This window comes from Hypomesus transpacificus, chromosome 18, assembly GCF_021917145.1.
Source record: "Hypomesus transpacificus isolate Combined female chromosome 18, fHypTra1, whole genome shotgun sequence".
Lineage (NCBI taxonomy): Eukaryota > Metazoa > Chordata > Actinopteri > Osmeriformes > Osmeridae > Hypomesus > Hypomesus transpacificus.
Window position 1 is genome coordinate 4,058,784 of NC_061077.1, and position 12,378 is coordinate 4,071,161.

The following is a 12,378-nucleotide window of genomic DNA, read 5'->3' on the forward strand; positions in this document are numbered from 1 at the left end:
TCTATAGCATGAGCAGACTCAACTAGTGGTATTTTTGCCATGTGAATTCCCATCTATGTTCAGGTGGAGATATTTAATAGTTGAGCAGCTATGGATGGTCAAGTTTCCTAATCAAGAAGGGGGAGAGAAAGTGTGCCTTATCACTCTACAATACAGAAATTATGGATTGTACTATATCATATATCAATGTGATTGCCAGTTCTGTTTTCCAAATTGCAAACACATTCCTTTGCATCAGTAGTAAACATCATATGCCACATAATCAAATATATATCTGTAATGTGTCATGTATGATGTCTAGAATGTTAATCCCACCTTCCAGTTTGGTCCAAATGTGTTCAGACAACAAAAAGCACTTCCCATTAAAACTCAAACAATATTAAAAAGGATGAACCCATAATTGTTTGTGGACTATGATCTGTAACATCATGTTGACTAAAACCCAAACAAATGTGGTTGCTACTGTAGGTCCAAAGTACAGTGTTATAACCATCATGTGCTGTAAGTTTATGACTGTCCTGAAAGCTTTGAAAGAGCAAGCAATGCATTTAACATTTTACAAATACATATGAAATAGCGACTCATAGGGACAGATCCATATGGTCAGAGGCCATTGGCTATGCTGCCAATCAGGGTGTTACATACTGTGGTAATGACATCTACACATATTTATTCAGCAAGACAACAAACAATTAGCTTTAGTTTATAGCTATTATAGTATACATTATTTTATAATACCAAGAAGTATTGTATGTCAAAGAACATTTCAATGCAACTGTGGTGTAACTATCATGGGTGAATGCATTAATTTATTAATGGAGCACAATCTTAAACTTGTGGTCTGAACTGATATGGAAACATTTGTCTCACAGAGACAAATTATCACTAGAGTTAAATAAATGTGGACGTCAATGATATTGCAGGGGTGAAATATGAATTGGAAGTTTGGCAAGTAGTTTCCTTTAGGACCAAGAGGATATATGCAGCTCTGTGATTGATTCCTCTGGCCTCATGCTTGGGGAAGAACAGACAAATCGCCCATGCCACACACACCATTACTTTATTCAGTGACAGGGGATACAAGCAGAGGCCTAGCACTATGTCAACCTTGCGCTGTCTCATAGCAACCACCCCTCTTTACTCCCACATCAAATGAGCATTGTCATGTTAATAAAGACAGAGAGAAAATGTGTTATGAGGAAAAAACCTTCCCACAAAAGCAAAAAGGTTTTAGTTACACCACTAATGTTTCTGATGAGCTTCAATGAGATGTGATACCCCATTGGTTAGTTTAAATTTGGATTTAATATATAAATATTCATACGATGTTACCACACGTATTGTCATTTATTATGTAAATAAACTTGATTCCTTATATAGAGATTTGAATTTGTTTGATTAAACCAGCTGTACAATGTTTTTTATCCTGAATTGCCTTTCCCCAATCAAGAATACTTTAAATAGTTTTCCTTTTCATGGTGAAAATACATCAGCCTTTTGATACTTACACTATGTAGTGGTGGTGGTAAACCATCATTATTATACACTCTCAATCTCAGAGGAGTAAGAAAGTGTGAGGAAGAGTAGGAAATACTGTTTCATATATACTGGACTGGTGTTTCTTTAAGACTTTTTTTCCCCCTCCCAAAAGCCCTTTACTTAGATGTACGGATCAAAGATAATACCTTTCGCATGTTATGGAGTACATATAAAAAACAACCATAGTTACCATGAAGAGATCATGAACACAAGATGTGATATGAAACATGAAATGGAAGACTAAGTGACATATGCATAATTGACATAAGCAGAAAGTTTCTTGGTAAATGTTTATAAAACCCCAAATAATTATGAGCGATCAAGAGACATCTTGAACAAAGAATTTTGAGAGTGATTGTCTGTGGTATTACAAACAGTCATGATCTTTGTTGTTGTTTCCTTGTTTTAAACTTAAATATTAATTCTAACATGAATGAACAGAGAAATTTCCACTTAGGTTAAGGTCCTCAGAGTATACACTGTGTGGTCCAAAGCTTTCCGAGATTCAGCATAAAAAATTTAACTTGACATGCACAAAGAGAACAAAATAGACGGGGTGAACATATCTAATCACTCTCACTCTGAAGTTTTCACTATGACTGTAAGTACAATAAATAATTATTAAAAAGACATGTAGTTTTCACATGAACCACATAACAAAGTAATAAACGTATTATTTCACTCTATTTGTAAAATAACAAATAAACTTATATGACAGTTTGTTACTGTTACCTAAGTGAAGGATATTTAAGGGTATATAATTTGTTTTCAAGGGCGGATTACTGAAAATGAAAAAGAAATCAGACTCTTCAGCAAGTCATAATGGGCATTGTGAAATAATCATAGAATGATTCACCTCTCAACACAAAATAACCATTGTTCGCCTCTGGTAAGGCTTTGATTATGCTGTTGTGAATCCTAATAGTTAGGAGGCAGAGACCCTTATGAATTAAGAGGTGAATAAATGTCCTCTATGATAATAACTCTTATATGCTTAGTGTACTAATCATGTGAACGGTACACAGCATTGTTGTCATGTTGTGTTAAAACAAAATGGCCATAATACACAAGACAGGTCTGTGAGTTTATGTCTATCATTTGCCAGTTACAAACATGTATATAATATGCTATCTTATTTATGTTACATAAAAAATAAATATTTTATGGATAAGGATTCTGACATGAATTTAACTAAGACTTTTCCAATTTGTTTACAACGCTGTCCCTTACTAACTAACTATTACTACGATAACTATGACCTTTCCTCTACCTTTACACAACTGTGAACTGATTCTGGATGAAAAGTTGAAAGTTAAGTGTACCAGGCAAACTTCTTGGTATAGCCTACATTAAGTACAGCCTCACATATTTCTTGATTGACGGTTTGGTTTGTTTATTTTGTGTTTCAAATGAAGCTTCAGCGTCCTGTTTTTATAACTACTTACTTTTCCTTGTGAGATATTCCCTTTCTCTCTATACTCATGCTACTTTTGGGATTATATGTAGTCTCACTTATGGGGAAGACTCTTTAGCACAAAGTGGGGTCATCAGTCTGTCTCTTTGCTCCAGAGAGATTGGTGTATGAAGACTGGAAAGGCATTATCCACCCTCGGATCAAAGTGTATATGGTGAGATTGGGAGAGTAAGATCCTTCTTTCTAGTGCTTTGTCCTTATGGGAGGCACTCAAAGACAGAGAGAAGTGTTCTCAGGGAAGCTAGTTTCATTTATCCCCAGCAAAATCGTTATATTTTAAAAGTTGCAAAAGCATTGCAAACTACATGAAATGAATGTGTATCAAGTGAAAATTTTTAGATATATGTTGTCTGGAACAGCTTGAAGGACTGCAGTTGATAGGCTACTGTCTGACAAGTGGCATGTGGGCTGTTGATAACTCAAGATATTCTAGCAGAGAGAAGAGCCTCAAGGGACTTGATCTATGGGAAATGTTTGTGATGACTGAAAGCTTCACGCAAACAGACTAGCATCCATCCTTTAGGTCGAACCCCTTCTTCACTCTCACCTGGCAATATGCTACTGCAAGGAAAATAATAACTGTACAATTACATTATAGTAGAGTACCTCCCTGAATAAACACTTTCCTAAGATTCGAAACAATTCAGATGTGCACTTGATAATCTGAAAGACACCATCTGAGTTACTTGAATTAAGATCAACATTTAAAAAACAAACCCTCACAAAGTTTTAAAAAGTGCATACGTTGTTGATGGTGGATGAAGGTTGTTCCAATGTAAATAAGGTATTGAGTGAGCTTAAAGAGAGTGGACTGGACTTTCTATTGTTTGGACTAAGAAATCTCCCAAAATCTTGAGAAAAACACATCTGGAGTCTGTTTGGGGTATTTTTAGATGATTGTAAAGTATGTCATTATTATTCCTTTGCAGTGTGAATCTGTATAAATCTTGGTTTTTTTTATTATTAATTGCTATAATCACTGAGCCTGCAACAGAGAACTCAGCTCAGGGGGTGTCAGCTCACTGGCAAGTATGTAGCATAACCCTAACCCATTGGCTTGTATACATCTGTGGTCTGACAAGTCCCAGTATAGAACTGCTACTTACCACCACAGTACTTTCACAAACAAACTGACTCAAGACAGGGTGGGGAGGTGGAGGGATGGGGTAAGGGGTGGTGTAGAGGCATTACAATGAAAAAGTAAAGGACTATAAGTACACGCTGTTTGTATTCAGTTTACAAATGTAGTTTAAAAACCTGATAAAGCTCACTTGTGTGTAGGATTAGTAACTAAATATATACTATTTAAGCTGCATATCTTATATCAAAATCGAAAATACAATTGGTGAGAATAAAAAATCCGGAAAAAGGTACCACTGCAGCTACACGTACATAAACAATTCTAATAACAGTATTTTTTGTGTACTTTGGCACAGTTGGATACAGAAATATTCAGATGCTAGTGAAGCTCTGTAGTAGGTCGTGCTCAAATTGATGGTGGCTGGTCATCGTACAATTCATGTCCTCACTCTAACCCCATTAGTAATAACACCAATCCAACTTTCAGGGGGACTGAATGTTGGGCTACTGTTCCACTCATAGGTTTAACTATTTAGCCAGTGTGTTGCATTTCAACACAGGGGAACCTCAAATATAGCATCACCACACAGCAGGCTTGATGGTGTGGGTGGCTAGTATTTGAACTGTCAACTGAGTTTAACCATTAGTAACAGTCCAGTTACTGAACTTGGGAGGTTTACCAGAACCTACAATGGACATGGCTAGGCCTGTTTAGTCTATTGTTACCAACATGAAAAATAGTTTAATATTAATATTTAATTTAATAATTCCAATATATTTTCTTTTTTTTCGGTTTAAAAAAAAAACACCACATACAAATGTATACTGCTTATTTACCTTTTACTTTGATTCATCAACTTGAACACTAAATCATAACAACAAGTTTCCCAAAAGTATGATGGTCTTTGGCATGATCCTGCCCTGAACATACTTTCATATAGTAATACCGCAAAACAAACATATATTGCACAACCGTATCACACACTTTAAAGTGTCAGCATGGCATGCAAAACAAATTAAACAAGAAAAATGTTCATATTTAGTGACATATTTACAAACACAAAAAATGCTACTTTAAATTAAACAAGAAAACAACACCTAAATATTAGGTGATACACAAATGTAGAAATGATATCTGTATCTGAGTGTTTACCAGTAAAATAACAGCAATAATATTACACAAATCCTTTTTACACACCATAAAGTCAATTACACAAGAATGGCCCCTCTCTGTACCGTGTCACATAATGTTTCTCAGTGTGTTTGTCCCAGGGCCAGACAACTAAGCATATTTTGTCCCATGTACTGGCAGGGTGTTGCCTTTACAACAACTACACAATAACAGACAGCTCTCATAATATAATAATAAGTCTATATTATGTTAAGACCCTGGGCTTGACTATACACTGGAGCTTAAAAAAAATGGATGGATTAGCCTGTATCAAGCAATACTGAACATATGACTTGTATCATTACTCTTATCTGTAAAGTTGACCCTCTTTACAGTGTTTCCATAGCTACAAGCATCCTCCTGCTCTGTGAGAGGTTCATTACTTTCATGGGAGGAGTCCTTAATGACGCTATAATACACTGGCACATTGTACTTGTTTACCTTCTCTGGACCCTGGCCTGGACACTTGCAAAGCTTTTTAAAGGCGCCGCGGAACTTCTGAGACATGAGGTTGTAAATGATGGGGTTGATGGCACTGTTGGTGTAGATACACATCCGGCAGAATAACAGGAACCATATGTCTGTGTATGGTGGGTCCATGAAGGAGTTTACCACCACCAGAGTTCGGTATGGCATCCATAGCAAGGCAAAAAGAATAACTACCACTGCCAGCATCTTTGTGACCTGCAGAGGGAGTAGGAAGAGAAGGCAGGATGTTATGACATCACAGCGTTACAGGTGTCCCTTAGTTGCTGGTCCCTGACTTCTGAACATATGTGGCCACCAGCCAAGAACAATTAATAAACCTTAGAAGAAAGAATAGTCTGCCGAGTGCCGACGTGCCCTGATCAGGTTTGTTATCCACTACCTTGTGTTAAACCCACACTAATAAAAACAACACTAATGCTCATTCTTGAATGAGCATGTGACCAAAAGTATATGACCTGATAGCTGTAAAAATAGAATTATCTTTTCATCTGATCAGGTTCTGTTCAATTTACCATATACCTTGATGAATTAATGTTGAATGCTATTTATGTCCGTTGTCAAAATAATTTGAACAAAGTTATTTTGAAATAATTATGAAGAATACGAATTCAAATCTTATAATCCAGTTCTACATTGGTTGTTGAGTAGCTTTACTTTCAAGTGAAACAGGTGCCCACCTGTTTTCTTGAAGACACTGTGCCCTTGTTAGACTTGTCCGATACCTTGACAGTGCTGTTGCTGCGCCCCTGGTGCACAGAATCGCCTCTGTCGTTGACGTTACTCGGCAATGGGCTCATGAAAAGAATTCGTGCAATGAGGCCGTACAGCACAGTTGCCACAATCAATGGAACAACGTAAAACAGCGTAAAGTCTAGAAAGTAAATTGGCATGTAAAGGTTTCTGGAGACACGGTAACCGCATCGGACCATTACCCCATTGGCGTACTCAGTTTCCTCCGTGTCCACTAAAAAGAACCACATAATGCAGTAGAGCGACGTGAAGATCCATACACACGCAATAATCTTCTTTGCCCGAGACACGGTGCAGATAAATTGCGCTTTGATGGAGTGACATATTGCAATGTATCGTTCAACAGTGAACGCTGTGATCGAGCAGGAGGACACGTTAATGCCAAGGTATTGCAGGTATGTTATACAAAGGCATCCTGCGTAACCGTATAACCATGAAGCAACCACATCCGAAATGTTTGGCAAGCCTGCAGCTAAAAGCACAATAAGGTCTGCTACAGCAAGACTGACAAGGTAACAGTTGGTCGGGGTCATCATGTGCTTGGTTCGCAGCACAACCAACACTACCATTATATTTCCTGCTATTCCAACACCGCATATAAGTGTCGCAAGAAAGATAGTAACAATCTGAACTTCAATAGGATTTTGTGGCATCTCTTTCAGTTCTGTATTATGAGTTGCATTGACGGTTGTGGCGACGAATGTGTGGTTGTCCATGGTATCAAAATCAAAGGCTCTCTTACTCAGTCTTTATTGTCCCACTGAAACTCTGCAAAATTCCAGAAAAAAAAAAATGTATTATTTCATCCGTCGCTCATTTCTTTGTATAATAATTGCATTAACCTTTTTGGATTCATACTTTTTCATATTACTCTCTCAATTATAATTCATACACGTTCTTATGCACAATGCTTAATTTCGATATAAATACATATTGCAATTGACAATTATTACAGTCATTCCACTCCTTACCATGGGTTGGAGAAGGCTAAGTTTAAGGTGCCACCTCTTTAGGTTTAGAAAGTCCAGGTTGATCAGCAGACTGAAAAGAAGAACTGTAGCCTAAAAGTCTCTCAGCAGTGTTCTAACCACCTAACCTTCTCTCTAACACTTGTCTTTCTCTGTCTCCCTCTCCTGCATTTCTGTCTCTCCCTCTCTATCTCCTTTCTCTCGCTCCACTCTCTTTTCTCACCATCCTCGTCACAGGCTACCAAGCATGTATTGCTTAAGAGGGATGAAAGATAGGACTATTTTAGGTGATGCGTGTACTGTATGTTATTCTCTTTGTTCAACTTTCAGCTTGTCGACAGTCACAACTGCAGCATCAGGATGAGGATCAACCCACTACTTAACCATTGGATTTATAGACTACAAATAGACCATGGTTAATCTCTTTGATCAGTTTTTTTTTTTTTTTTTGCATTGATACTGGGAACTGAAGCAAGAACACCATTTCTACAGCAAAGATGTTGAGAATGACATGTTCCTGTAAATACAGTGTATTCTGCAGTGAGAGGGACACGGACATATTCCAGGTTCAATCTTAAACCATCTTAGAGCAGTAGGCACATCTTAAAGAGCAGAATCATCAAATTAAGGGAATGTAATCACTAACAGGAAACCTCCAACAGTGCAGTCCCCTTACTTTTGCTTCAAGGCACTGGGACTATGTGTGTTGTCCTCTGGGAGGATTGTCTGCACAGCTACTGGCTGCCTGATGATGCAGTGGATGCTGCATAGTGAGCCTTAAAAGCTTATAATGAAGCCTTTCGGCCAGCCGACCTCATCACATAGAACAACCTCATCTAGGTCTTTCTCCATCTAAAAGAGCAGATTTTAATGAGCCACTCGTGGCACGTCTGAGAGCACTCTAACTCTGCCAGATGAACAGAACTCTTGATGTTGATTCTGATGAGGTAGGATGCTTAACATCAAAATGAGTTGCCTTCCAAGCTCAAAGATATAGACAGGTACAGTATTTAGTCAAACTCACATGGCAGAGTCTTACACAGTGTCTATTTTTGGTGATAGGTTTGTTTTTAAAGGGAAGTGGGTAGCGAATCCTCCTGTTTTGTTGTACCCTATAAGAGAGGATACAATCAGAGACAGGAAGACTGTGAAGTGGGTGAACCAGAGCTGGTTCATCTGGACATTTGGGCAGTTTTGAATGTTCAGATAATTTTATACATTTGTATAATTTTTTATGATAAATCAAATCCCCCCTAGAGCTGGTCCTAGGGAAAACAGCAGAAACATAGCTGGGACAAAAAGTGCTTTTGTTTGTTTTGTTGTTGTTGTGGTGTGATGGTTCAGTAAGAATACTTCACTTATGTATGTCTGGAACAGTTTGTAAATCGAAAGTGTGACAATTGTAAACAAAGAGGCGGTTATTCAATTAGACTTATACATTAAGCTTATCTAACAAATGTATCTGTAACTAATATACAGTAAGTATTTAGCAAAGAAAATTGTAACAAACGTAACATAAGTGTTAATAAAGATATTCAAAGGAAAGCAAAATGTGAAGTTTCAGTTGAGCTGCCAATAATGTGGAATGGTTATGCAGAAATCAAAAGAATCAGTGTGTAGCAGTAACAGTTAATGTCAAGAAATATCTGATGAATAATTCATGTTGTCTAGGACCCACAACAACAAAGGGTGTTATCTAGTCACAGATGCCTGAGTATTGAAATACACATTTTGGAAAAAGAAAGAAAAAGGGCAAAATGTTTTTATTAAAAATAGATGAAGAACTATTCTATTAATAAACTGTGATGCAAAAAATGTTAAAAGCCTCATGGGAATTCAAATATGTGGTGATGAAAAGCACAGGACTTTATAGGTTTAGTAAAATACAGTGTCACACAAAGACAGAATATTTTATTTATTTTATTTTAATAGAAAATAGCTGAGGACAGATTTTCAGTAATCAAATTCCCCTGTCTCATTCAACACCTACTGTGTAGGATTGACACATCCTGTCCTTGAAATTGAAGTTACAATCATAGTCACTTAGTGACACCTAGTGGGATATTAACTTTATGACATATAGTGAAGATGCCCAGAGAGCAGGAAGTTCTCATAAAAACACTAAAGATTATCTCACAAATTGCATAAAGTTACTGTAATTGGACAACATTCGAAACAACAGATACTGTGTGTGCAGCTCAAGCCTGGCCTCTTAGTTTCACATGTGTTTGTTGATGAGAAGAGGCGGTAGAGTGGTGTTCTGTGTCTGTCTATGACAGTGACTCACTCTTGCATGTTCTGTCCTCAGGTGGCACTTGGGATGAAACACTCACTCTTGACACTGTGTTGATAACCATGACACACTTACAGTACCACATGACCAGTACTTTCCTGTGCAATTGTAATGTGAAAAACACCTTTCTTCTTGCATCTTTGCTTTACTTGTATTTTCTTTAGTAAGAAATCCATTCTTTTTTTCTCATGCTTTCTGTAAAAGGATGACGTTATTGCTCTGCGCAGTCTCCTGGCGTAGATCTCCAAGAAGACCATAGTGTAGCTCAGCAGGAAGAGAAGTCCTAGCCAAACTCTCACTTCCAGATCTGGGGATGAGAACTCTGGATCACACAGGAAAGACGCAGTGCTGAAGGACTCCTTATAGCCTTTGTGGAAGTTTACCAGCTCAAACGCCACACATGGTTTGGTAAGACACGATGCAGGGACGTAAAACTGAATCTGTTGGAGAATAAGATAACTGTTAACATTGTATGTTGCATTCATTGTTAATGTAATTTTTCAGTTGCAAATGTCATATTTATTTGTGACAGTATTTTAAATACAAAGTGAAATGGAAATTATGATTGATGTCATCTTACCATATAGTTCACATTCATGTTGACAAAACTAGCTGGAACATACACAAGCCAGGTTTTTATTTTGGTAACAAAATAATACACAATGTGATCCAAAACAATTACTAAGACAACTGCAGTGAAATATAAACTCACCACTACAATTGAAGTCAGACATTTAGAAAATTCCTGTTTTGTTATTTTACAACCAGCAGAATTAACCATATTTTTGGTGGAAGTTATATAGACTCCATTATTTGATGCTTTTTGGATTAATTTGTTTGAAAAATACACATTGTCAAATTTAACTGATGTAAGATATGAGCTCAAGTAACAGGCTGAATCAATAATCAAATAGATTATAAAGACAGCAGCTAGAATCCTGTTTGATACAAGTTTACACTGCTTTAGTAAAGCATTGGCATGTACAAAGTCCATCTCAACCTGCCTGCTAATGTTGAGAAACCTCTTTTTAACTTCAGAAACATCAATCTGTGTAACCTCGTCAAATGTATTCAAATTGGTCACCAAATCTCCCCAAAAAAACAAAGGATTCTGTTTTGCTGTCGTTGTCTGTCTAACAAGCTCCTCCTTTGCTCCAATTAAAATGTCAGATGAGTTTAACAGTGTCTGTGCAAACCCCTCAGAGGTGCACTTCACAATGTGCATCACTGCTCCTATGTTGATGGTTATGTTGGGGATGATGTTCAACACTAGCACCATCACAGAGGTTGAGATTACTAGCTTCCGGCCCTGTTTGGTGCAGAGAGTTGGGAGCATCATGGTCAGAACACAACGCAGAGGATGGAAAAGGACAGAGAGGAGAAAGATGACCACACTGCAGATGCAGGCAATGGTGCCAGAGGTGTGTGGGTCATATCTCAAGATAGCTGATAGCCAGTGGAAGAGAAGTGCACCAGTCAGCACAGCATTTGTGAGGCACAAAGACAGCAGGATCACGATCTCCTTGGCAACTGGTGTCGGCTTTGAGTAAATATGACAGATGTACAGCAGGGTGCTTTTTAGGGTACCTTGGCAGGATCCCTTGCTGAGGAGAGAAAAAGTTCAACTATACAGAATAAGAAAATTATTCAAAAAGTTAAGATTTTAATTATTGTTCTTGTATGCTGCAATTAACTTATAAGTGGTTATATGTATTTTTAGTATAGACATACAAAACATTAATTTATGTACAGAACTAATCAACATACATGGCTGAATAACATGGTACATAGCATGTGCTACATCATTCCCTCACACACAATAATATGGTCATGTCATTGTTAACCACAAGCTAAGACAACAGCATCTTTCTCCAAAAATACACTTTGGATAACACATTAACATTCAAAGTATTAAATAATACACACAACCCACCTTGGAAAGGCAAACTGCATGGACCTCATAGTGGGAAGGTTCATCCCAAACTAATTGTATGGCTGTTTCAGTTGGGTTGATGGTGAATTTGAAACAGCAATGTTTTAGGCTGAAACAGGAAGCTTTACAGTCACTGTCACAAAGATACGTGTTGACTCACAGTTTCTTCATAGAAAGGTTTTTACTCTTGCACTCATGTCATGTGAACTTAGTCACTTACTCAGACATGAGTAAGCCACACTTGACCTGTCATGTGAAACTGATAACTGAAGGATTTCTAGAATAATCTAGAAAGAAGACACAAGATAACGTGGTCATGATTAATAAAACACTAAATCCCCTTTTAGTTGAAATATATAAGTAGGTGACTAATTTCAACATCAGATTCTTCTATATTGGTGTTCTGACCAACATCAGACTCTTTTATATGTGTGTTCTGACCAACATCGGATTCTTCTATGTGTGTGTTCTGACTCGAAAACTTGGGTTTCTACTGAGTTAACCATGTGCAAGAAATTTATAGACAGAGAGAATTTATAGCACCCAACTGACAATAAAAGTTATTTACAGCTCCATTCTCTTTTCAAAAGTAGGTTATCAAATATCGTTATTAATATTGTAAGTTTTCAAGATGAAGAAGGCCCATCAAGACATTACCCATGTCAACAATTAAAGCTTACC

General features: G+C 37.3%; 2 protein-coding genes across 2 annotated transcripts; both read right to left on the reverse strand.

Annotated features, from left to right (window-relative positions):
• Nucleotides 1–5,534: 5,534 nt before the first annotated feature.
• On the reverse strand, nucleotides 5,535–7,156 carry LOC124480845 (thyrotropin-releasing hormone receptor). Its single transcript, XM_047040489.1, has 2 exons — nucleotides 6,431–7,156; nucleotides 5,535–5,948 (listed from the first exon to the last, which is right to left on the reverse strand). The coding sequence occupies exons 1-2, from the start codon at nucleotides 7,154–7,156 to the stop codon at nucleotides 5,535–5,537; spliced, it is 1,140 nt and encodes a 379-aa protein (XP_046896445.1).
• A 2,262-nt stretch (nucleotides 7,157–9,418) lies between these two features.
• LOC124480211 (osteoclast stimulatory transmembrane protein) lies at nucleotides 9,419–11,756 on the reverse strand. Its single transcript, XM_047039316.1, has 3 exons — nucleotides 11,698–11,756; nucleotides 10,388–11,368; nucleotides 9,419–10,223 (listed from the first exon to the last, which is right to left on the reverse strand). The coding sequence occupies exons 1-3, from the start codon at nucleotides 11,739–11,741 to the stop codon at nucleotides 9,836–9,838; spliced, it is 1,413 nt and encodes a 470-aa protein (XP_046895272.1). The 5' UTR covers nucleotides 11,742–11,756; the 3' UTR covers nucleotides 9,419–9,835.
• Nucleotides 11,757–12,378: the final 622 nt, after the last annotated feature.

Bases quoted from the DNA above. Each gene is read 5' to 3' on its own strand.
- LOC124480211 (XM_047039316.1), bottom strand. From the start codon at position 11,741: ATGAACCTTCCCACTATGAGGTCCATGCAGTTTGCCTTTCCAAG. The intron at 11,369-11,697 runs GTGGGTTGTGTG...TTCTCTCCTCAG, and splicing joins ATGCAGTTTGCCTTTCCAAG to CAAGGGATCCTGCCAAGGTA. The intron at 10,224-10,387 runs GTATGTTCCAGC...CAATGTTAACAG, and splicing joins AAAATAAAAACCTGGCTTGT to TTATCTTATTCTCCAACAGA.
- LOC124480845 (XM_047040489.1), bottom strand. From the start codon at position 7,156: ATGCCACAAAATCCTATTGAAGTTCAGATTGTTACTATCTTTCTTGCG. The intron at 5,949-6,430 runs GTGGGCACCTGT...CTCCCTCTGCAG, and splicing joins CAGTGTCTTCAAGAAAACAG to GTCACAAAGATGCTGGCAGT.